The 27,942-nt window shown below is 33.5% G+C and overlaps 1 protein-coding gene across 4 annotated transcripts in view; it reads right to left on the bottom strand.

The window, feature by feature from the left end:
• The window catches only part of CADM2 (cell adhesion molecule 2), a 249,974-nt gene that overhangs the window by 87,140 nt on the left and 134,892 nt on the right, over window positions 1-27,942 (bottom strand). For all 4 annotated transcript variants that reach the window (XM_054700700.1, XM_054700699.1, XM_037525697.2 and 1 more), the window contains one exon: window positions 22,851-22,941. In XM_054700700.1, the coding sequence (XP_054556675.1) occupies window positions 22,851-22,941 (91 nt within the window). The remainder of the gene's footprint in view (window positions 1-22,850; window positions 22,942-27,942) is intronic.

The raw sequence follows: 27,942 nt of genomic DNA on the forward strand, positions 1-27,942 counted from the left end.
ACATCCCCATATTTAACCAAGAAAAATGACAAAAAGGCACCTAAATTAGAAAGAAAAAAATAAGACTGTCTTTATTTTGCAGATGACATTATATTAAATAAAACTTAAAGAATTAAAAAGAAAACAAAGTGTGAGAACTAATGAGCCAATTCTATAAAGCTGCAAGATAAAAAAAAATCAACTATAAAAATCAGTTGTATTTTTATACAACAACAACTAGCTATCAGAAATAGAAACTCTGAAAACAAACCCATTTATAATTGTATCAATAGGAATAAAATATACAGGAAAAAAAATTTAACCAAAGACATGGTAGATGTATGCACTGAAAACTATAAGATATCACTGAAAGAAATTGAAGAGGACACATATAAATGGAAAGATAATCTGTGCGTATGGATTGGAAGAACTAATATTATTATAATATTCATTGTACTCAAAGCAATATATAGATACAAAGCAATCTCTACCAAATTCCAATGGCATTTTTCACAGAAATAGGAAAAGCAATCCTGCAACTTACATGGAACCACAAAGACCCTAAACAGCTAAACAATCTTTTGCATATCATCCGGGAATGGTAAACCTAAACTATCATGTCACACCTGTTAGGATATTAAAAAAGCTCCTCAAAAAATTAGTAATAGAACTATCATTGGTTCAGTAATTCCACTCCTGGATACCTATAACAAAGTTACTATCTCATAAGTTTATCTGTGCCCCCATGGGCATTAAAACATAATTTACAATATTTAAGACATATACTATCTCAGTATCCATTGATAGATGAATGGCTTAAAAAAAAGTCTCACATACAGCAGGAATTTAGAAAACCAAAATAAGAGATCACGAAAAAGACTAATCATACAAAGTAAAAATCAAACTCAACAAGCAACTATACACCAGAGACACACTAAGGGGGGATGGGAGGGAGGGAGGGGTGGCAGGGAGAGGAAGGACTAGAGTCAAAATAAGGGGGGGCGTGCAATTGTATGGGAAATATAACCAAAATGAAAATGCATACATTGTGCAAAGATGAAAAAAGATGTAAGAATTATATAAAATAACATATTTAAATAAAAAAAAATTCTCACATACAGACACCACCACGAAGGAACATTATTTGACCATAAAAAAGAACAAAATACTGTCATTTGAAGCAACATAGTTGACACTTGAGGGCCGTGTTTTAAATAAAACAAGTCAAAGGGAAAAAGACAAATACTATATGGTATAATTAATATATGAAATCTAATCACAATACACCCCCCCAAAAAAAAAGTCTGAACTGAATTCATGGGAACAGACAGTTCTCTTTTAATCAAAACTTAGAACTCCAATTCCAAAACTGACCTTTAGGGAAAAAGGATAAGTAAATCATTAATGTCTGTCTTCTGTCTTTGGATATCAATCTTTTATAATTATTAATGAAAGGAAATGTTTTTAGTAATATCGGTAATCACATGCTGATAATGGTATTTATCTTATGTTTTCTACAATCCTCACATGAACATTTTGATTGCTATAATTTTTAAAAATTGAATACACATTAGAATACAGAAGATTAGCAATGTGCTCATGCCTGGGTTTGACTCTATAGTTAATATTTCAGCTAATACCTCTCGCTTTCTAACACAAGGAATCAATTCTCTAGTTCTTCTATGTCAAAATGTTCTAATTCAAACATGTTATCATACCATTGGAAATAATTTTCTAAAAAGCTTTATTCATTTAATTTTATGAAAACGGAGTGTTTTCCTATAAATACAAATGAAAACTTAGACCATTATAAGGAAAACATATGACTATGGTAGCTCTGTTAAGATGAAGATATCTTTTCTGACAAAATTTTATAAAATGGAGATAAAAGTTTTGAACCAAATAATAATAAATATTGGAAACAGCATCAAAGCAATATTATGAAATAATATTATGAATCACTTAATTTAATTAGTAAAAATACTTGAAGAAAGCCAAGATGAGAGAAAGATTTTATTAAGACTATATCCATGAAACCTCTCAAAGAGCATTCTATTAAGATAATGAAAAATCTAGTAACACAAAAAAGGGTAAATACAAAAAAAATCCAATTATATAGAGAATTCAATCTCAAAGGATCTTTACTAAAAGCTAAACCACTGATATTTCTCAACTTGCTTCACATACCCCAAATATGTTATTTTTTTGTTAATTTTACTAATTCTGATTTTAAAACTGATACTCTGGATAATCTTGTTCTATGCACATCATTAACATAATTTGAAGAGCAAAGCTATAAAATAAAATATAACTTGGTACACACATACCTGAAATAGCAGAAGTTGTATCCTTTCTACAAATCACATCAGGCGCTATTAAAGTAGCACTTATATTAAGGATAATTTGATTTTTAAAAGACACATCCTTAAAATAGCACTATATATAAATGCTTTATTATATTGAGACAATATATTTTTAATGTATAAGTTGAAATTTTTAGACACATATAGATATCATTATAAGCCTGTACCACACATTTCCATATACTCAAAATTACATGCCCAACTGTCATAATTTTTCTGTCCTTATGTTCAGTCACATCTTAAAACATATGACTCTGTGAATATGTAATTAAGTTTTGGTATAAATTTTTTTATTGTGTATATAGAAATGAAGTTAAAATAATATTCAAACTGTCAGTTTGTACTCAAACATTTTTTTTCTAAAAAATATTTCCTTTTTAAAGGAAATATTGAAAGAAAAAACCTGTGAATATATGGATAACAGGAGATTGTAGTAGCATATATCACTGGTGACACTAACATTGCAGGATTCTTGATCCTACTCTCGATGGTAAACTTTCAAGGTAGCAAAGAGTTTGTTAGTATCATAAGATGCAATTTTAATGAAATGGAGGTTAGAGTTTATGCATCAATTATAAATAGCCTATACATATTCCAATTAGTGCTTAAAATGTTCAAGTTTCTTAATATCACCATAAAAATATTAAGTGGTTTAGCAAATCTTGATACAATTTGTGTTTCATCTTAATAAAGAGGGCCCCTAGGCTTTCTCTAATTGGAACCCAGGAATGATTGAGTTTCTTGTTGCAAATGAATAACACTCTTCCCTGCTGTTCAGGCAACCAAAGGAGATCATTTAAAAAGTGGCTGTAGTCTACAATTTCCATGTGATAAGGCTGAAAAAAAAAATAGAAGCTACAGGAGTAACAGGACAGGGACACAGCATCAGACATGAGATAACACTAGTACTCTACAGCGAGAACATTAATATAGTCAATCTAGAGGATTCTGGCTTGAAAAGTTCAAATAAGAGTTTGGAAATCTTCGTAAGATGAAATTTGAGCTATTCTTTTGCCTACCAAATATGTAGGGTAAAAAGAGGTTTGATTTTCCTATGCACTAAGGACATTTTGCAGTAGTTTCTTCCTAGGGTGAAAGAAAAGAACAAGAGGATAAAAATGAAATAAAGAAATCAAATAGGCTAGTGTATATATAACCTCTTGTATTATAATGTCTTGATGAAGTTGTTTTCTTTTATCTTAATATATTTTTTAAAATTTTCTGTTATTCAGTGTTTTGCTTTATACATAGCTAATAAGAGATTCTCAGATATTTTTAACAACTCCTTATTTATAGTGTTGGAAGGAATTATCAAAGCTCTTTCAGACCACCATTCTTTAATATCGTGCATCAGACACAATCCTGATAACTCATTCCCACTGAAACTAGTAAGTCATTGGGACATTTTTCTGTAAAATTTTGCAACTGTAACAGTTCTGCTAATTCTCCCAACTGTGTATGGGACCATCCACTCATTAGACATTAATGAGACTAGAACCTTACCTTCTAGCCCCTAAGCCTCAACCTCTCTTCTTCTCTTGCTTCATTAATAATGAAAAAAAAGGACCTTAACGTCTAGCTCTCAAGCCCTCACCCTTTCTTCCTCTTTTGCTTCATTAATGAAAACAAACAAACAAACAAACAAAAAAAAAACAACAACTAGAGAGTTAATTTATGGAAAATTAATTCCTACACTACAGGTCTCCTTGCACAAATGGACAGCAGTGAAAGCTGTTCCAAATTTTGGAATGGATACATTCTCTAGTATCTTCCTTTCCTAAATGACTGTATCTACTTTGGTTTCTTTAGGGTCTTTTCCTTTATAAGCACAATATATGTTCAGTGCTAATACTAAAATAAATCATATGAAAATGAAACTTATCTTTCCTAGATGAAAGGAAAAAAAAGTCACTGTAATGGGATTCAAGTAAACATCTTGTTCTAACTCAAAGAAAATATAAACATCTATATTTGTTTTCATATAAGACAAAGAGGAAATTTACATTTAATGATTTGGTGTCTCGAGTACTTAATGTGGCACCTCAAGATGACTACTGCCTTGAAATTAGTTAAGAAATTCTAGAGGTGGCATAAGTGATTCAAGTTTTTACACCAGGGAGGTTTTTATTTTTTAAGATTTATTTATTTTTTATTTGTTTATACAAGCACTGGGTACAGTCAGAAGCGCGGGAGGGTGAGAGAATTCACCAGAGCCAGAGCGGGGAGCAGAACAGGCAGAAGGACCGAAGTACACTGCTGAGGGGAGCAGCGGGCGGCAGGAGAGGTCTGCGCGCCATGTGGGACCCTCCTTCGGTGGTAGCTTGGGAGCAGCTGGGGATCAAACCGACGCTGCAGAGGCTGCGGGCCGCTTCGCAACCCAGCGCTCAACCGCTGCGCAGCGGGGGAGGTCCCCAGGGAGATTTTTTAAGCCAAATTTCCCTCCATCTCTTATGATATTTTAACTCTAAAGTCAAATAAGGTGGTAGGAGTTATACAAACATCTTGAATCTTTTTTCTGCTTTAAGCCAAGACTTCTGAGTCAAGAAATTATGCAAAGAGACTACATAAAACTCTGTGCCTATGCTATCAAATTTTTAGGGAAATGGAGGTCAAGAAATTAAGTGCAAATTTATTCAGGTGGGTCTAAAATTGAGTTCCAGTAGAAAATTTATGTTTATTGCGTTCAAGAAAGACGTATTCTATAAGAATATTTGGCTTGGCAGATCCTCATTGGATACACTGAGATCACAATGATAAAAGATAGCTCAAACATGCCTATTGATGAGAAGAATAAGAAAAACAAGAAAAGAAAAATATTGGAAGCTTTCTCTTTTTAAAAAGCATATCTATGGGGCAAGTTCAAATAGTAGACTTCCTTAAAGCTGTGGCAATTGTTGAAAATAAAGTTTAGGAATGATTATCTGTCAGAGGAGAAGGATATTATTGTTAAGCAGGATGAAATAGAAAGGAATTACTTGTGGGGCTATTTATTATTTCAAATTTAAAAATATACAAAGAGCTATTTTGCTACTGAGGACCAAAGGAGAAGTTGCTGAACATATATTGAAAATAATATTTCATATGTTTTCAAAGTCATATTCTTAATTATTGTAAAAATATTGATCAATACTTTTGGAGAGTACATAAAGCTGTGATTTTTTTCCATTATATTAAATTTCTGTCCATTTTAATTGTAATTGAATTTGTTTTCCTTTTATTCCTGATATTGATTTTATACTTTCATTGTGCAGTTCTTAAAGCATCAAATAACTTTTACTATTAGTCAAGTTAACTTTGAGTGTTTCACTTATCACAATTGAGAGTCATTTTAAAACATGATCAATGAAACATTTATTTTTCTGCCTTTGTAAGATAGAATAAGAAAAAGCAAAACTTCAGACACATTTATAGTAGTCTACAATGAATATCAATGGGTTTAATTATCAGAAAATGTTAAACTCTTACACTTTTGTCTTGAGACAGATAAGAGATCAATGAGCATTTTTATTGATTTTAAAAATACATATATATATTTGATCAGATAATTTTTAAGTGTCCACAATTATCATCAAGCAATTATTTACATAAACAAATCTGTGCAAGTACTTTAACCAGGAATCATCAGAAATATAAGGGTATTAAATATGTACTCAATGTGATAATGTATTTTAGTAGTTTGTATGACATATGTTATCAACTAACTAAAACACTTGGTAGGACATAGTAAATGGCATAAATGAATTAAAAAGCACCATCAACATCTGTCATACCTATATTAAGAACATTGCAACAGGTTTTATGTATACATAATTCTTGATTAATATCTTTATTTATGGTAGGACCTCGATTGATAAAAATGGAAGATGTCAGCGTAAGATGAGTCAGACCCTGGTAGGAGACTTGTTCTCCGTAGGTCATATTTTTGCTTTTTGTTTGTTTTTTGTTTTGTTTTATTTATTTATTTATTTATCCATTCATTCATTCATTTATACAAACACTGGGTACAGTCAGAAGCGCAGGAGGGTGAAAGGATTCACCAGAGCCAGAGCGGGGAACAGAACAGGCAGACCGATGAAATACACTGCTGAGGGGAGCAGCGGGCGGCAGGAGAGGTCTGCGCACCATGTGGGACCCTCGCAGGCGACTGGGGATCGATTGGGCACTGCAGAGGCTGCGGGCAGCTTCGCAACCCAGCACTCAAACACTGTACCACCAGGGGAGGCCCCGTAGGTCTTATTTTTGAATGAATGCATTTAAAAATGGTGAAAATCTTGAATAGAATAGAGTTAATAGGTATTGCTATTGACTAAGAGAAAAAATTAAGGATTGAACATGCTCATAAGGTGCTTAGTCTAATAAAAAATTTATAAAACAAAATGCTGAACAAGACAAATAATTATTTTAGTATTAGATCAGAAGACTAGTGATGTCATTAATATATAAGAGAGAATGAAATACAGTAGGGAACATTCTGATCATAAAGAACAATAATAAAAACAAAGAAATAAGAAACTTTGGAGTACAGATGTGGGGGAAAGCACACTACCCCCAAAACTTGAACATTTGAAATAGGTAACAAAGTGCTTAGAATGCCAATCTAAAGAATCTAGACAATTTTCAACAAATGTAAATACTGTGTAAAACTTTGAAGAAATGTGTGTTCCTGATCACAATTTCTTTAAACCAATGTTAAAATATCTAAAAAAGGAAATTCAATAAAGAAACCATATATAGAGTTTTAAAGAGAGAAAATAAGGTGATACATGGAGTTGGAATTACAAAAAAGGAGAAAACACAAAATAACAGAAAATCTTTTAGATAACAGAAAAGCTCTTGGGCAAGTAAACATGATTTTTAGAACTAGAAAATATATGGTGTTAAGGAAGACAGAGGAGAAATTCTCTTTAGTCCAATCTGTATCACAGGAAAAAATCTTACTCCTAAGTAAGAAAAAAATAACAATTTAAAACCACCAGACTCACAACCAACTAACCAAAACATAAACAAGGTTAAAAACAAATTAAGACAGAGCAAAAAGAGTAAGTGATTATTTCTATTTGCGACATGATACATTCCAGTACTTAAGCAAACTCAAGAAACATATCTCTATCCAGCAACTAAGAAATGAGAAATCAAAAATCAGAGCATAGGGCAGGACTGGAAACTTTTACAGAGCTCAGAGTCAAACTGATATCCATACTCAAGAAAAAAGAAAGAGAAAAAGAACAGATTACCAAACATCTTGGAGTACTGAGAAATGTAAGACTATAATGCCTAAGAAGTCTGACAAAATTCAAAAGGGTATAATGTCAAAGGGACAAGAACCCTTTGAATCTCTTTAAAAATTCATTGGCCAAAACATTTACCTATAACACATCCAGTACCTTTACCTTTCAGTTCTTTGATTCTCTCACATCCAATCACTACTTCTTAGCCCCATCTCAGCCAAGATGGCACAATAAATGTCATAATTTTGTTACCCTAAAGATTTCACTTTTTCCAATCACCTTTTCCATCTACTCTGCTTAATGTTCTATTTATATGTCATTAAATTTTCCAGTCCTAGCTAACGAACCCACAATTTTACCATTATTCTTCATTCCCCTACTAACTTTACTTCTTTCTTTAACCGGTTTTACAATACAACTAATGTACATTTTTCTTTTCTGTATCCAATGCTTGTCTGCTCAATGTTTTGTTTTAATGAACCAAACTTTTTCATCTTCTCTATGTAATTATGAGAGCATAAAAACATGCTAAAGAGAAATGAGAGAGCAAATATTCTAGTTTAGGTACTATTCTTAAAGTCCTCATACAAGTATGGATGTAAAGAGCAATAAGAAGGCAATATTAAAGTCAAAGTAATTTTATCACTGTGTCTGAGTATTTCACGTTTTAAAAAGTTTTTGATTCTGATCCATGTTATGATAATTGCTATTAAACTTCATAATTATATTTATACATTTCTACCTTCCTTAACTATTTAACATAATATTTTAAATATATATTTTTGCAAAATCTACGTTTTGATACAGCTGGTATCATCATTTGTTAAGTTGGCTCTATCTTAACCTTCCAAATATTTTGAACTGCTATAGTACAGAAAATGAAGAGAACAAAGGAGAGGCTTGAAGAAATTGCCCTCATCAGGATCTCCCTGGTGGTGCAAGGGGTTAAGACACAACCTATGAAACTGTCTGCAGCTACTGCAGCATGAGTTCAATCCCCTGCAGCAGGAGTTCAATCCCCCACCAGGGAGCTACCCACATGGCACAGAAGACCTCTCCTGACTCACCTACTGCTCCCCTCAGTAGTGTATATTTCAGTTGATCTGCCTGTTTTGTTTCCCACTCTGTCTCTGGTGAATCTTCTCACTGCCCACACCTCTGGCCTGTACCCCAGTTTTTGTATGCATAAATAAATAAATCTTTACACAAAAAGAAATTGCCCTCATCAAGGAAATTCTTTAACAACTTTAATTTTAAATACGAAATTTCCCATTGCATTTCTAGCCTGTTGTGATTCTGTGTATTTATTTGTTCGATAAGAATGTCTTTGGATAGCTGTGTGTATGGAAGAAAGATTAAGACATTTCCTTACATTTTTCCTCATTGGCTTTCATTCCTTAGGGCATTTAGTGATTTACTCAATCTATTTCTTTGTCCTCATCATTATTATGGCTTAGTCCTTTCACAGCATAGATATATTTCCCATACCTACACAATCTTCAAATGAAGAGTAGTTAATCCTTTTTTTTTTCCTTTTTGCTATCTGCAGTTTGAGAATCCGTTAATTCCTATTGAAAGTTTCAACAGTGAAAACCCTGACTCAAATATCATGTTAAGTACTTCTGTCTGATGGAGTCAAAGGAGTTCAATACAGTAATAAATGAAGTCAGTTTGAAATGGGAAATTCAAGTTTATTTATTCCATTAAGTTGCAAGTTGAAACTCTAATTCTCAATTTGTCTACTCATAAAGTCCTGAAACCAACTATTACACTAGTATAATGTCTCATTACATTAAGGTTTAGATTGGATATGACAATAACATGAACATTAATATTAACATTTATATTAATATTAATATTAGGGCCTCCCCGGTGGCGCAGCGGTTGAGCGCTGGGTTGCGAAGCTGCCCGCGGTCTCTGCGGCGCCGGTTCGATCCCCGGCTGCTCCCCGGCCACCAGAGGAGGGTCCCACATGGCGCGCAGACCCCTCCTGCCGCCCGCTGCTCCCCTCAGCAGTGTACTTCGGTCCTTCTGCCTGTTCTGCTCCCCGCTCTGGCTCTGGTGAATTCTCTCACCCTCCCGCGCTTCTGACTGTACCCAGTGCATGTATAAACAAAAACAAACAAACAAATAAATAAATAAATAAAAAACATGCCTCTATTAAAAAAAAAAAAAAAATTAAAAAAAAATTTAAAAAAAAAATATTAATATTAACTTCATCATTACATTTAAAACCTCAATAGCATATGAGAAACAGACTTCTTCTATCCTGACTAATCTGAGTATATGCTATAGGAATCTGATTTTTTAATTCAATTTTTGCCTCAAGTTTGAAAATTTATAGTTGAAATAGAAAATAACCTATATGCAAGAAGTGCTTTTTAGAAAACTTGAAAATAATGGCATTTTTTAAAGTGCCTGTGAAATCCTGGACCACTTTTAATGATAAGTAGTGCTCATTGATGATTATTTTAATACTTTCAAGAAACAAAGCAGTCATACTACCATCTATATAATTCCAGTCAATTTATAGCATAGCAAATAAAAGATTATCCCTAGAAAAGATAAGATTGCTATGATCCTTAAGGAGTGACAGATATTAACACTGAGAGAAAAATGTTCCAAATTGTGACAAATGCTTAAGCTAATCTCTCAAGGACTTTGTGCTAAAGCAAAACAAATACTCATGCCTTATCTATATTTAACAATTCTATTCTTTGGTAAACACAGAATATTAATTCCTGGTTAAAAGAGCAATAATTCTTGAGTAAATATGCATTCCCTCAACCAAGCAATAACAAATCCCTCTGGTTTGTACATTAAGCTTAAAGTCTCTTGATATATTTAAAAATTATTACCCTTAAGAAATTATTTTTCAACCTATTTGAAAATTAGTAGCTCCATAAAACATCCTTTCATAAAGCTAGATAGGAACATTTTCATTTTTAAAAAATCAATAACTTATGAGTCTGAGTTTCTGAGAATCTGCCAATTTATCAACCTGTGTACATTATAAGGACAATTTGATACCATATAAAATGTATCTGCAAGCATCTTAATCAGTCAGATGCCTGAAAACCATAAAGTTCAAGGGCATGTTACAATGATGTGGTCCCATTTTCCATATAAGAGTTACTTTACAATCCATTACTTCCACTATGATAAAATAGTGCTAATTAACCTTATAAGATCTAATACTTATGTTAAATAATGTGTCACCATTATAGAATCACTTCGGCTCCATGATTTGTTTCTTTTCTCATATTAAAACCAATGTTCTTGGAAAAGCAAAAGTAAAGTGCACATAATTTATCTGGTAGCTGTTGAAATAAATGTTCCATATAAGTAAATGCTGAAGATAATTGAAATTTAAGACTTAAAATTTTGAATGTATATTTTAATCATTTAGATAAAATCCTTCTTAAAGGATCAAACTTTTCTGCATTATTAAACAGAATATTCTTAGAGGCACTCTTTTTTAATTTTATCCTTTGGAGTTGCAAGCTCTTCAATTTGAACATATATTTATAGACAGTGAAGGTTTTAGAGGAACTAAACTGATTAGGACTAAGCATGATCTTTCCTTGAATGTCCCCACGACCTAAGTTCGCCCAGGTGTTGTTAATATCATGATTTCTAAATCTTTTGAATGTGACCTACAATATGAAGCAAAAATTACAACCTCACACCAACACATACATACAGGAAATAAAAACTTCCTCTTTCTAATATACTGTGATATTTTATTTACTTTTCTTTTTGTTCTTTCCCTTCCTAGTCTATAATTTTCTATTTTGTTCTTTATTTTTAAAAAGGGATACTAAATTCATGGTATGACTCATTAATAAACCACAACCAGCAATTGTAACACGCTGCATTTGTGGCCCACTGTGAGAACTCTGGTGATCTGTGAGTTTTTCGTTTTTGTTTTTTTTTTTTTTACTCTCTGCACTGCAAAGCTATTATAGTTTTAATCTTGTTTCATTAATAGTCACCTCTCTATGTTCGTCTCTGTTCTTATAATTTTGAGTGCTGGGGCCTCCCCGGTGGTGCAACAGGTTGAGCATCGCGCTGTGAAGCTGTCTGTAGCCTTTGCAGCACGGGTTCGATTCTGGCCGGCCAGGGAGATTCCCACATGGCACGACAGACCTCTCCTGTCGCACCTGCTGCTCCCCTCAGTAGTGTATTTCAGTCGGTCTGCCTCTTCTGCTCTCCGCTCTGTCTCTGGTGAGTCTTCTCACCCTCCCACGTCTCTGGCCTGTACCTTAGCTATTGTATAAATAAAAAATAAATCTTAAAAAAAAATTAAAATGTTGAGTGCTAGAGCTTATGTCCATCACAGCTCACCATATCAGGGACATGTGCTGGTTATCAGTCAATAGTAGCTGCTATATTCTCCAATCTTTTCAAAGCTTTGTCTCCTCTTTTGCTACCTTAAAGAATCCAAGATATTTCTGGTACTCTGAAGTTGCAAGAGTTGGGCTTTCATTCCAACATCAGTTACTGACAGATTCTTCCTACTCTAATTGGAGCTATTTGTAATGTTTATATTTTCTACAATTTGGGTTATTTTTGCAGTTTAAATGCTTTTTTCCCCAAACTTTGAAATTTAGGAATTTCTATGTGTTTGAGGTTTTAATGTGCACACACACACACACACACACAGTGAATCAATGTATACCAAATGACCTAAAACACAAGTAATGCAAGAACACTTCTTCAGAGTGTTTGAATAGATAGCTCTCCAAGAAATAAGAATTTTTGGTTTCATCATTATTAGGAATACTAACAAGTTTGTACAGTGATTCTGAGTTAATTTCATTTTTGACAATTTGTTTCCTCCTTATACTGTGAGAAAGTGATAGTCAAAATATTTAACACAAGCATACTTCTTAGTGAGTTAACTGGTGACCATCAGAAAGATGTTACTTTAACATTTATAACACAAATTATGGAATAAAATTGCAAATCTTATTGAATGGCACTTGATGAGCAATGGCTTAACATTTTCTTTAATCAAGGATGAGGGATAGTATTTTACTTTATTTAAATGTTGACTGATTTTTGTTTCAGCAACTCTCCTGTAATCACCATTTTGCTAAATTTGTTTTTGTATAGACATTCATGCAATACTTACAGATCTTTAGATAAAGATTAAAATGCTTAGATGTAATCTAATAATTAATATATAAAAGCTAGAGATTTTTAAACCTGTGGGCTCAAAAGTACCTGTCTTGAAAACCTAGCCAATGTCTATGACAGCATCATTCCACAATGGTGTCCTAAACATATTGAGACATTTCATATTAGTTTCCCACTGAACATTAACATAATCCCTCAAAATAATTGGCTTTTTGTTGCAAGAAAACTGCTTACCTGGAAATGTTCAAGGAGTACATTTCCTCTGTGGATCTATAATCTTGGTTCTGCAAGCTCTTGTGGGACTTTCACAAGACATAGGAACATTTAATTGAAAATGATTGAGTGCCCAACACACCACAGATGCCCAGCTTAAATAACAGCAGCGGAGATTACAGAGAGTCAGCTTCTTGTTTCAAAAACAAAACCAAATATATTTGGTCTCATTTCCAAGATAACCACTTGTGTGTTTCCAGAGAGTCAACGTGTGATTAAATATTGAAGCCATGAGATGGAAGCAAAAGACCATCTGGGCCTCAGGGAAAAAAAACAAAAACAAAAAAAACACAACAAAACAACAAAAAACAAACTCATATGGGAAGGACAACACGTGGGTATTTTTTAATTATGAAAATTTAATTTTTCAATATTATACCTTTGAAAACATTTTAGAAGTAATGGACTAAATTGTCTTTAACTTAATTAATTGAAACAATTTTGCATCAGCACATAAGCGGGGGGAAGCAATCTTAAAGTCATTAAACTTTAATTATCTAAGAACTGCCATAGTATAAGAGTACCTGTAGGACAAGGAGAACCTCATTATACTTATTCCACCATTGTTGTGGTGACAGAAACATAGTATTTAACAAGAAAGACTTACTTTTGAGAAGTGTTTTCTTTTAACTTCCTGCTTATTCTATTTACCATCTAAGGCCATGCCATGTATTTCATTGCATTGACATTACATCTGCACTGGGATAGATTTAAGATTAGATCCTGCAGTTTTAACATTCTCTAATATATATATGAAATTAAGATAAAAATAATCTTTTTAAAAGCAAGCATATATAACAATGGAGTAATTATTTACATTTAATCATAAAATGTAGGCAGAGATATTTAGAAACTTTTATAATATTTAGTCTTACTAACAGATTTTACTTTACATCGCTGGTAATTTGTTACAACTATTTGATTGAAATATGGATGTTTCTGGAAGTTCATGTGAATTCCTCATTTTTGCCAAATTCACAAGGTTATCATGAATAATAAATATGACAGGAAAACTAAACATACTGCATGAACAAGAAAATATAACCCTCAGTGGTTAAAAGTATTAAAAAATGTGTTTGAAATTCCAATTCTACCATTTATCAGCTGAGCATCAGTAAAAGGTTATATAACTTCCACAAATCTCATTCTCCTTATCTGTAAACTAGAAATAATTATGAGTTTTGTAGTCTTTTAAAACAGGATAGCTGCTTTGGTGGTGGGCGCAATGTGGTAACAAGAGGTAGATTTTATACTTCTGAAATATAAACAATATACTTCTGAATATAAATATAAACATATAAATATAAATATAATAAATATAAATATAAACAATATACTTTTGAAATATAAACAACATTGCAAACCAATGTTACCTCAATTAAAATAACAGACTAGTGTAACAGAATTTGGAGAACTATGTCAAAACAGGATCATATACACCACAGACTCTGGATTCTCCACCATAAACAAGCCATGCCATTGCTTTAGTTTGGGTTGTTCAAAGTCTTTATATCTTTTGTTTTCTGTCAAAACTTGATAACTGGTTAGTCCATTTCATCCCAGCAGAGCTGCTCTATGGAACCAGAACTTAATTTCTACCCCTTCCAATCATTTTCAGTTATATATATATTTTTTTTCATTATTTATTTATTCCCCCCCCCCCCCTTCATACTGTAAAGGGGCAGCTTCTGAGCCTTGGGCTTGGCATCTGACAGGGTTCTTGTCTCCTCCTCTCTTTTGTGCAGGTCATTATTATTATTTACCCTCAACTAAAATTTGTCATTTTATTTTATGCATTTTGCCATAACTCACCTTCTTTGACACCTGTTTATTTTGTCATTTATTGCGGCTATGATTGGATTGCCAATTTGTAACTAAGCTATATTTTGTAAAAAGGTATACATATTAGGCTGAGAAAACAAACTTGATATAAAACTGCTTTGCCTTTGTTTGCATCTCATTTTTAAAATCTTTATTATGGTAATAAGAAAATGCATCAATATGTTCTTATTAGATTTCTTCTTGAAATCTTGATCATTTTGAAAATGGATTTGTAATTGTTTCTCTAAATATCTGACTAGTTGTTATATGGTATGTGATCTGTCTTTCTGAAGATTAAAATCTTTACTCTTGTACAGAATAGGGATGTTAGGAGCTATGCAATTATGTATACTAGATTTATGCCAAGAACATATGAAAAACTGTGGTTACCAGAAGGTAAAATAATAAGTACAACATAAACATCATGCTGGATACACAGAAAAATTTATCAATACCTATAATTATTTTCTTTTATAGAATAAATGCCAAATACACATTTGACTGAAAATATCCCATTGCCTTTCTGAAATAAATTTACAAGGAGTTAAACATTTGATTAAAATTAATGATGATTCTCTATTTGTAGCATATGGGGGGGGCAACCCCACACCTTTTAAGGTCATGACTCTAATGTAATATAACAGCTTTTTTCTCCTCTACTTCTATAAATGGAGAATGCTGCTGCTGAAAGCTGTCTGGGAATTCAGCCAAAGAAAGAAGAAGGTTGCAAAAACTCGGGGGACTTGAAAGAAAAGTGCTTGGCATTAGCTGGGTCCTCACTTTAAAACTAAAATTAAAACAGTAGACAGACATGTACAGTAATCTCTCTTTTAAGGAAAGAATAAAATGCCTCTATAGTAATGTCAAGTGGAACAATTTGGTCCAGGCCCAAGTTATGCAGCTGTTCCACAGGAAAATAGCAAAAGGCTTCAGTCCAAAGCAGGCAAATAAGGCATGATTGTTCATAAACAGTCACCGGGGCCCTCACATTTAGAACAAGGAAAACAACATTAGCATACAGAGGGCAGCCTAGGAACATGAGTTTCTGTACAAGCTGAGCCATGTCATCACTTTGTGATATATACAAAAGATAGTGTTGCTATTTTTTCTCCTATTAATATACATAATAACCATGAAATTACTCATTTTTCAGGAAATTGTACATTGCCCATACATTTTTTAAGAAACAATAAAGATTATTCATGCATTAAAAATAATGCTAAGTCACATGGAAGATATAAAGGAAATATATATATGCTCATTGTCTATTTCAGATTTTCATCTGTTCATTATGGTTGGATAAGATGAAAGGAAAGGTAATAAGAATTAGGTGATTTGGGAACCAATAAGAAGCAAAGCCCAGTGTTGCTGCTCAGGGGCTCCAAAATAAAAATATGGGGAGGCAGGTGTACTAGCTACAAGGAACCGGAGTGGAAGTTTAATAGTGATTACCAGAATGAAAAACAAAATTTAAACCTACGCATTAGGTATATGTGATTTCACATACTTCAGTTCTACTTCCACGCTTTATCGGGATTTTTTATCCTACCTGAAAATATGGGCAGCCTCTTTATTATTTTTTTTATTTGGCAACTTCAGTCAGACATGTTTCTTTTTTATCCCTCCTCTCCTTTTCATGATAAATTTTCTGAAATGGTAATCTTTCCATTATCTTTACTCCCCTACCACCTACTAACTCCCTGATTAATCCATTTCAATTTCCCTTCTGTTCTCTTTGCTCTGGTGACACAATTTTTCTTTATGATCAGTAAAATTTCCTTCTGGGAAAATACAAAGATTTCTTTTGAGTTTTCTATTGGTTTTGTCCTGTTTGCCTCATCTGGCACTGTTGGAGATATAAACTAGAAAGAGAGGCTAGATATTAGACTGTCTTTAAAGAGGTTAATGCCTTCATTTACTGGAAATTATAGTTACTTTGATAAGTGGAAGACTGGATTTTAAGATGATTAAGAAAGGACATAAGAGAGATAGTAATATAAAGGCAGAAAGCATCAAAGAAGTTGTCCATACATTTAATGTGAATGGGCTGGCGGTCCACAAAGAAAGAAAACAGCAAAAACAGAAATTGGGAATAACTATTTATACAAGAGACTAAGTTAATACACATTAATTTGTGGACCATAACATACAGAATATTACACTGGGGCCTGTAAAGATAAAAACATAATATAATGAGTATTTTAACCCTAATGATGTCTATGAGCTAAATGCCCAAAGATAAGCATTTTTAATATAACCGTAAACTCTTGCTACAAATGATCAGTGTGATAGAAATTTGGCAAACTTCCAGAAAGGGTATATATATATATATATATATATAGAAGAATGCCTGACAAAAAGAAGATGGCGGGCCCCCCCTGGTGGCACAGCGGTTGAGCGCTGGGTTCAATCCCTGGCCACAGCCTCTGCAGCGCCGGTTCAATCCCTGGCCGCCCGCGAGGATCCCACATGGCGCAACAGACCTCTCCTGCCGCATCTGCTGCTCCCCTCAGCAGTGTATTTCATCAGTCTGTTTGTTCTGTTCCCCGCTCTGGCTCTGGTGAATTCTCTTACCCTCCCAGCTTCTGACGGTACCCAATGCTTGTATAAATAAATAAATAAATAAATAAATCTAAAAAAAAAAAATGGCAATGGTAAAATATGTCTCAAGACTAACCAGTGCTTCACATTAAAACATCTGAAGTTCAACATCAAAGCTGACTAGTACTGTAGCATTGATCCTAGTTTTCAAAAGTCATTTTAGCTAATATAAGTGACAATGAGGTCTCAATAAGTGAGAAAGCAGAAAAAAGGTGAGAAATTACAAACTTTGGATAAAGATTTAAATGAGTTTAAATCCTGATGCCTCCATTATGAATCTAAATGAGAAAAATTTGGTTAATATTGTTGGACTACTGTTTTCTGTAAAATAAGGGGATTTTTTAATTTATTTTTTTAAAATTTATTTTATTTATTTATACAAGCACTGGGTACAGTCAGAAGCATGGGAGGGTGACAGAATTCACCAGAGCCGGAGCGGAGAACAGAACAGGCAGACTGATGAAGTCCACTGCTGAGGGGAGCAGCGGGCGGCAGGAGAGGTCTGCACGCCAAGTGGGACCCTCGCCAGGTGGCCAGGGATTGAACCGGCGCTGCAGAGGCTGCGGGCAGCTTCGCATCCCAGCGCTCAACCGCTGCGCCACCAGGGAGGCCCTAATTCATTTACTTTTTTCAAAATGATCCAAGATCCTTTTAAGCAGGTGACATTTTCTATTTTCTAAACATCTGAAATATTTGTATTCTTAAATAAGATAGAGATTAATGTACTTTCCATACATCTTTAATGTGAAAGATTATTACACACCCAAGCTTATTTCTCAGTAACTGAAAAAGAGATCCACAATAAGGTACTATCCAACCATATCTGGGCTGAGGGAAATGGACTACTTAAAACCCAAATTACACAGATTTTGGGATTTAACTATTTACATCAATAAAATGTTGTTTCTACTGTTGGCAATGGATATGGAAACATACAGCAGATTATTAACAGGTAATTGGATTTTATATGAGTAGAGATGTATTTATTTTTAAGTATTCTGAATGCTTCCATTTTCATCTCATTTAACTGCATAAATCATACACAAATTCCAAATATGCACCTATGCATTTTGAAGCAGGTACATGAAGACAAAGTAAAAGCAAAATTGTTTTGCTATGTCCCAATCTTCATCAAACTCCTTCATATTCCCAAATACTGTCATGTGAGATAAAAAAGAGGAACAGAAACACACAAACAAATAATAACAACAATCCCTGTTTATGGATCAGAAGAATTGACATTGTTAAAATGGCCCCATTACCAAAAGCAATATCCAGATTCAATGCAATCACTCTCAAAGTTTCAAAAGCTTCTTCAGAGAAATAGAAAAAAACATAAGTGATTTATATGGAACCACAAATGACCCTCAATAGCCAATGCAATCTGACAAAAATAAAACAAAGAAGTATCACATGCCCATATTTCAACCAATACTACAAAGCTATGGTAATCAAAACAGTGTGACATTGCAATAAAAATAGATATGCAGCCAAATACAACAGAAGTAAGAGCCCAAAAATAAACCCACCCTTATAAGAATAGTTACATTCATGACAAAGTAGCCAAGAGTGTACACATAAGAGAAATGAAATTTATCTACAACAAATGGTGCTGGTAATTGGTTAGTTCACATACAAAAGAATGAAAGTATACCACTATCTTATACCATAGGCAGCAAATAACTTAAAATGGATCAAACACTTTGTTGTAAGACCTGAAACCATAAAATATACAGAGGAAAAGATAGGGAAAATACTCTACAACCCCATAGGTTTTATTAATGTCTGAGGATTCCACTCAAACAGCCAGGGGAGCAGAAGAAAAAATAAACAATTGGGACTACATAAAACTAAAATGTTTCTCCTTTATTATTATTATTATTATTATTATTATTATTATTATTATTATTTTTGGAGAAGAACTGGGATGTAGGCAGAGGTATGTGTGTATGTTGGTGGGGTGGGGGGCAGTTATAGTATTCACAGGAGACAGAGGGGGAAGCAGAACAGTCAGACCTACTGAAATACACTGCTGAGGGGAGCAGCAGGAGAGACAAGAGAGGTCTGCTGTGCCATAAGTGGGTTGGCTCCCTGGCTGGGGATTGAACTCAGGCCATAGTGGTGATAGCACTGAGATTTATCCCTAGGGCACTGGGGTGGCCCAAAAATTAAAATGTTCAGCAAAAGAAAACTATTGTTAACACAAAAAGACACTACACAGAATGGGGGAAAATATTTATATATCATATATCTGACAAGGGGCTAATACTAAGTTCTACATTGAACACATATAATTCAACAACAACAAACACAACACCTAAAGGGGAGATCCAGTACCTCTAGACACAACAATTATGTAAACCAATATTACCTCAGTAAAAATATAAATAAGTAATAATTACATAAAACACAAAAGAGAATGAATTGAATAAATATATGAAAATGGGCAAAAGATAAATAATTAAAAACAGACAACTCTTTACAAAGACAGACAAAATGGCCAACTGGCTCATGAAAAACTGCTTATCATCACTTATCAGGAAAATGTAAACAAAAATCACAGTGATATACCATCTCACACCTGTGAGTATGGCCCAGAAATGACTTGTGTTGGCAAGGATCTGGAGAAAAAAGAACACTCATACACTTTTGCCAGGAATGTGGACAGGCCTAACCCCTACAGAAAAGGGTACAGAGAATGCTCAAAAAATAAATAAATAAATAAATAAATAAAAACAGATCTATCTACTATAATATCCAGTAAGTACCCTTAAAGGTATATACCTAAAGGATGCAAAAACACTAATTTGAATGGCTAGATCACTCTAATATTCATTGCCGTACTGTTTACAATTGTCAGGCAATGGAAACAATCTGTGTAATGACAGATGAGTGGATAAGGAAAATGGGGCATATAAACACAATGGAATACTACCCAGCTATTACACAAAACCAAACCTGAACTCTTACCATTTGTGACGACATGAATAGAACTGGAAGGAATTATGCTAAACAAAATAAATCAGACAGAGAATGATAAATACCAGATAGTGTCACCTATACAGAGAAACAAAACAAAGTGTCAGATAAAACCAAATCAGAAACAAGCCCAAGATACCTGAATGTAAAGCTGAGAATACCAGAGGGGCAAGGGGAAGTCGCAGACCAAAAACAGAAAGAAGGGTGCACAACAGACCGTGGTGGAGGACCATGGGTATCTTGGTGCTATGGTGGTTTGGTAACATACACCTGAACAGGTGTGAACCTGTACCTTTGAGTCATTTCTAGTATTGTAAACCAATGTTACTTCAATAAAAAACAAAAAGAAGCAAACTGAGAGGAGGAACAGATAGAACTGAAATATAAGTGTGAATTCATTTAGCGAATTAACACAGTGTTAAATGCAATACAATTGAGAAAGTTGAAATTTTAAGCATTTGTCTTAAAATTCTCTCAGCAAAAATTTCTCATGGGATAAAGTCATGAAAAACAATTTTTTAGTAATTTAACTTGATTTTCACAAGTTCCTCACACAGTTAAATGCAGAAAATAATTAAATTCATCTTATTAAAATTTAAACAGAAATATAAATCAAAAGGAAACTTTTAATATCACTTACATATTTTTTAATTTTCCCTACCATCATCCCTTATATTACCTTGTGTCTCTCTCCCCCTTCCCTCCCTCTTAATGTGAGATTCACTTTATCAGTGTCCCATAGTTTTTATAAATAATATTGTTGAATTGTCTGATATACAAATGTCCAATATTTGTCTCCGTCATTTTGACCTGTTTTACTTGTAGTAAAACAAGATATATTCAGGTATCTTGGGCTTGTTTCTGATTTGGTTTTATCTGATGCTTTGCTTTGTTTCTCTGTATAAGTGACACTTACTACTTTGCAGTGAGTGGAATATTTCATCATTCCTTATGGTTGAATAATACTCTGCTGTTTGGATGTACCACATCTTCTTAATTCATTTCTCTACCAATGGACACTTAAACATGTTTCCATGTCTAAGCTATTATAAATAATGCTGCAATAAACATTGCAGAACACATGCTTTTTGAGTTAATGGTCTTATTTTCTTTGGAGTGAGATTGCAAGGTCATGCATTATTTTCATTTTCAGCTGTTTAAGCTAAAAGCAGATGACTTTCCATATTATTAAACTTGTTTACATTCCCACCAACATTGTAGTAGATCTCTCTTTCTTTGCACACTCTCCAGCACCTGTTATTGGATATCTTTTTAATATGTGCCATTCTCAGGATCTGAGTTTATATTCATTGTAGTCTTGACCTGTATAGCCTTTATTAAAAGTAACAATGAACTTTTTTTTCATATATCTTTTATGGCCTTCTGGATATCCTCTTTTATTAATTGGGTTGTTTGTTTTTTATTGCTAAATTGAGTAAGTTTTTTGTGTGTCTTGGACATTAATCCTTTGTTGATTGCTTAATGTGGAACATTTTCTCTGAGTCAGTAGGATATCTTTTTAATCTACTTATATTTGCTTTTGCTTATGCAAAAGCTTTTTAGTTTAATGTAATATCAATTTAGTTTTCCTTTTATTTCCTTTGCTATACAGGTCAAGTCTCCAAAAACATCTTTCTTTATCATTGATATTGTAAAATGTATCACCAGTGTTTTCTTAATGTGTTTTATTATTTCTGGAATCTTTTAAAAATCAAAATACTTTAAGGTAGCAGCAGTAGTAAATTAAAGCTAAATCAAAAGTGTTATTCTACAGAAATTCAAATGGTCTTAAATTCATATTTTAATAATCAATATTCAATTTTATTTAGAAATTAGATTTTCTCTGAATTAGCTGTTTATAAGTATATCAAAAAGTGAAATTTTAGAGTTGAAGTGGTATTAGAATTTCTGTATTTTAATAATGAAATCACTTTACAGTTGAAAACATTGAGCATTTGACCCTGTCATTCACATTAACTCCAAAAATCACATTCACAGATTATGGATCCATGGGTTCCATGTCAGAAATGTAGGTTTGAGTTCCCTTATTATGGAAAAGATTCCCCATCCAACTTTAAAACTTGGGCTTATTTTGAAGATGATTCAATACTTTCAAAGTTTTTCATGAAATAACTAAGTTCAGAAATACGTAACTTCTATCAATCTGATGATGTAAACAGTGACTGATTAAACCTACACTCCTTTCAGGTTGAAATATCTTACTGGTAAAAAGAGGGAAAAATCACAGTTGGAAACCTTCCCAGAAACTTCACTAGATGATAAAGTAAAAGAACAATCTTCTACAGACACTTAATGAAGACATGGTTCAGGGGTTTTTCTCTTCTAGAGATCACTTTGCTCACCAAGGAAAGGCATAAACAGTGAAATTTCTGCAGTTAATGCTTGCAATCAAAGCAGAATAGAAGAAAAAGTGAAAAACGTTATTGCTCATTAAATCACTTACAGTGGTTTTCCTTTGGATTCACAAGTCAAAATTAAAGGCTGTCCTTCTTGTGGAAAAGGAGTGGATGGTATAATCTTTACTGATGGTGTATCTAGAAAAAGATGAAAAGGAACATTAAGAAAGGATGTTAAACTCATATAAAGCTGTATATTTAATATCTGTACTTCATGCTGAATGATTAGGCTATTATAATTTTGTATACTTATGAGAGATTTCTTAGAGTATGTAATTTTAAGAAGCTACCATCCTATACATGAAAAGCTAACAAAAATATCTGAATATCTTATGAGCACCACTGTTGTACTGTTTTTGAAATGTGAATTTAAAAGTGAAATTGCAAAAAGTGGTTCAGATGAATATCAAGCATTTCATACAATTGTTTCTTCAACTATTTATAGATGGCTATGAATACTATTATTGCAGACTGAATGCATTTATGTGCATTTGAATAACACTTTTCATTGTTGCAGGAATACCAGGGATTCATAATAAGGAACCCACAAGGAAACTCAAGATCAACTACTGTCTCACAAATATTATGCAGAATCTCTTAAAATGCAGTTATGCAGCACATAGTACATTCTGCCTCCTCTAAAGTACAGTTAGCAAATGAATTGAAAGTCAATTAAAATATTACTCAAACTTAACATGTTGTTATATATATGTATACACACAATATAATTTTTACAAAATAATCTTTTCCATTTAATAAAATCATTCCTAGTGCAAGTGCATTCAGTGATAGTTATAGACATTTATAACTTTATGCCAGTGATATTCTTTACAAAGATATATATTACATAGAAAAAATGAAAAATCAGCTGAAGAAAGAAACGACATAAACACTCATTCCTTCATGAGACTTGCTATAGTCATGAAGAAACTGAGTTTTATCCCCCCATTACCAACAATAATCAAAATAGGCTCTAAATTCTCTAGTCACAATTATTCTCACCCTTCTCTTAGCTGTGATAGAATTGAAATACCTTGGAGTTATATGTACTCTCTGATTTTGAAACCAGTTAAATAATCACTTATTATTTATATAAATAACAAATTTATTATATTATAATATTTATCACATATATCCTAAGCCATATAATTATATTATATATCATATCATACATTATTTATTATTATATATTATATTTCCAAAACAAGTATTTTTCAGATGTATCATAGGACAATATGATCCTATGAAAGTATACAATATTTATAAACTTTACTTTCGAGTGCATTCTTTCTTAATACTTTATACAAGAATATATTCAAGATAATCAACAATAATATCTATTTACAAATAGGAATTCCTTATACATTGTGGTAAATAACTGCAGTGTAACATAATTCAAGAAAAAATATTATGTTGAAGAATCATGACATACACTCATCAAACTTTTTGAATTAGAAGAAAATATAAAAAAAGGCACTTTACTAATCATTTTATTACCATCATCACATTTATAGGATCAGTTATTTCTAGGATGATCATACAATTTTCTCTCAAGCAAATCATTTTTTAAAAGTGAAAGGAAACATTAATAATTATGCAAGGTAATAAGTATAAACCAAAATTATTCTGGGCAATTTTTCTTAATGTTTACCATATATACATATAGCAATATTTATTTCCATCTTGATATATAAAGAAAACTTTAATTATAGGAAAAAAAGGTGAAAAAAGATCAGAAAAGTCTGATTCTGGGAAAGAGAGCTATGTTAACGGGGGTATCTGTGAGGGTTGACTTTATGTGTCAACTTGATTATACAATGGGATGCACAGATATTTAGCCAAACATTATTCTGAGTGCTTCATTGAGAATGTTTTGGGAAAAGATTTAACATTCAAATCTGTAGACTGAACAAAGTAAATTACTCTCTCAAATGTGAGTGAGCGTAATCCGACAAGTTGAAGGTTTGAATAAAAAGAAAAAACTGGCCTTTTCCCACTTCGGAGTGAATGCACTCACCTAATGGCTTTTTACTTCAAATATCACCTTTTTTTTTGCGTATGAAGTAAAGTGAAAACATCTGCTCTTCCTGGGTCTTCGGTCTCCTGGACTTAGGCCAGAACTACCACATCACTTCAATTCCACTGTTTTCTCACGAAGGTACAGAACTAAATTATCAGTTTACCAACTCAGTTTATAGAAATTGGGAGTACCAGTCTCCATATTTTATGAACCAAATCTTTATAATAAACCTCTATATGTGTAAACCTCTATGTATAACAAATGGTCCCCTAGGCATAGTTCAGCAGTCCCTGAAGATCCAAAACATGGAATTTCAAATATAAGCAAAAGTTAAACAAAATAATATGCTTAGTATGTATTTTTTAAAAAGATTTATTTACTTATGCATACAAGAGCTGGTGTACAGGCCAGAGGTGTGTGTGGGGGGGGTGGGGGGAGGTGAGAGGATTCACCAGAGACAGAGTGGGAAACAGAACAGGCAGATTGACTGAAATACACCACTGAGGGGAGCACAGGTGAGTCAGGAGGTCTGCTGTGCCATGTGGGTTGCTCCCTGGCTGGGGATCGAACTCATGCCGCAGTGGTTGCGGATAGCTTCATAGGCTGTGTCCCAACCCTCTGCACCACTAGGGAGGCCAGCTTAGTATGTATTTTTATGAAACTTTCAGAAATGACACCAAATAAATTCTAAATTACCAAAACCAAGAAATACAATACTCCTTTATTTGACTTCAAAATTACTCACAGTGTTTTAGTCTCTATTGATTAGAAAATCTCCCTAGATTTTTTTTTATACATCTACTCCTCCCTTCCTTGGTGAATGCTTTTGATTCAACTCCTATCTCTGGCTATATTTTCACAGACTTTAGTGGGTTGTTTTCTTGTATTTAGCCTTTAAGTATTGAGATCTAATCTCACCCAGAGTGAGATTTAGAATCCATTCTCACATAATCTCTCTAGGTCCTTTCAGGCACACCCTTCTCTCAGTTTCCATCTACTCACCATCACGCCTAGATTTTTTTTAGATTTATTTATTTATGACACAAAAACTGGGGTGTAAGCCAGAGGTGTGGGGGGTGAGAGGATTCACTAGGGAGAGTGGGGGGCAGGACAGGCAGATCTACTGAAATACACTGCTGAGGGGAGCAGCGGGCAAGACAGGAGAGGGCTGCTGTGACATGTGGGTAGCCCCTAGCTGGCAAGGGATTGAACTCATCGTGCAGTGGCTGGCAATGGCTTGATAGCATTGTCTTTAATCCCTGCACCACTAGGAGGCCCACTCTTAGATTTTATCCTAGAGCCTTTCTGCACCGCAAACTACACTTATGTTAATTGCAGCCTTTATTTCACATGCCCACTTGGATGTCTAAAAGACAGGGCACATTCATCATGTTTAAAATCAACTCAAAGTCTCCAACCTTCCCCACACTTGTTCCTACTTCAGCATTCTCTAGCTCATAGATGCCACCAGCTTCTATCAGCTATGCATACCAGCACCTCCACTTACCAAGTCTGTTTGCTATACTACCTAAGTGATTTTCAGAGCTACTAATTTCTTTTAATAGTGTTATAACCACTTCTTTTACATAATTTACCATAATAGCATATTATCTCAATTGAGTCAATTTTTCCCCCTCCAAATCTTACTCCTAAAATTAAACAAAATTGTATTCTCAAAACATAACTCTGAACACATCAATTTTCTAGCTGAAATCTTGCAGAGTTAATCTTTGTTTTTAGGATTAAAAGTAAATTAATTAGTATAGACTTTAAGTCCAATATAACTGCACATTTCTTTACTTTTCTTGCTTTCTAACACTTTACTTTATTCATTGAATTCCTGGCAATTACACTTTCTTTCAGGTCCTTTAATGAATGCATTTCATCTTGCCTTTATACAAATTATCTGAAATCCACCATTCTGAGGGATCCTTTGCTTATTTACCCTTTTAAATCTTAACTCAAATGTCATTTGCTAATGGCAATCATTCATTAGCCTCAAATTTGCTCAGATACTTCCCACTGCATGTTCTCTTTTTCACCTTGTGTAATTTTTAAAAATTCACTGCTGTATCCCCAATGTCTTATATACTAGTTTATACAAAATCTGTACTAATAAATACATTTTTAGATAAACATATATGCTAAAAGTTTTGATCTATTTTCTTTTTTTTTAAGATTTTATTTTTTTATACAAGAATTGGGGTACAGGCCAGAGGCATGAGAGGGTGAGAGAATTCACCAGAGACAAAGCAGGGAGCAGAACAGGTAGACGACAAAAAACACTGCTGAGGGGAGCAGTGGGCGCAACAGGAGAGGTCTGCCGCGCCATGTGGGTATCTCCCTGGCAGGCCGGGAATCGAACCTGCGCTGCAGAGGCTGTGGACAGCTTCATAGCGCTGTGCTCAACCTGCTGTGCCACCAGGGAGGCCCTTGATCTATTTTCTTATACCAATTTGGTACATCAATTTTGAAATATTAAAAATGCTTAATGGACATTTTGTTAGTGCATGCTGAATGTAAAATTAATCCTAAATATTCATGTCACAAACTTTGGATTGAATTTTATTTTTAGTTCATATTTAATTTCATTAATATTTATTGCTTACACTCTTCCTTGTATAAATTGCATTAGATAACTTTCAATGAATGACTACAAAAATAGTGATTTGTTATTAACACAATACCATATAAACAAACAGCTTTTCTAACCTCATATGATCTTGACAGGTTAAACACTCAATCTTGAAGATAATTTTTAAAATATTTACCCAAAATTCTAGTTTCTGCTTCCATGAAATCACCATTCCTCTTGAAAGATGCCATATTGGCAATATGCACAAATTAAAGTTTTTAACCACATAAAATACTATTGGGTAATGTGATTCTTAGACATAAACATGCCATTATTATTCCTGTCTCATTTTCTTTTCTTTTTTTTTTTTTTAGATTTATTTATTTATGTATACAAGAACCGGGGTACATGCCAGATGCGCAGGAGGGTGAGAGGATTCACCAGAGACAGAGTGGGGGACAGAACAGGCAGATTGACTAATACACTGCTGAGGGGAGCAGTGGGGGAGACAGGAGAGGTCTGCTGTGCCACGTGGGTCACCTCC

The sequence above is a fragment of the Talpa occidentalis genome, unplaced genomic scaffold (genome assembly GCF_014898055.3).
Source record: "Talpa occidentalis isolate TD23 unplaced genomic scaffold, MPIMG_talOcc4v2.1 talOcc4.4, whole genome shotgun sequence".
Taxonomy (NCBI): Eukaryota; Metazoa; Chordata; class Mammalia; order Eulipotyphla; family Talpidae; genus Talpa; species Talpa occidentalis.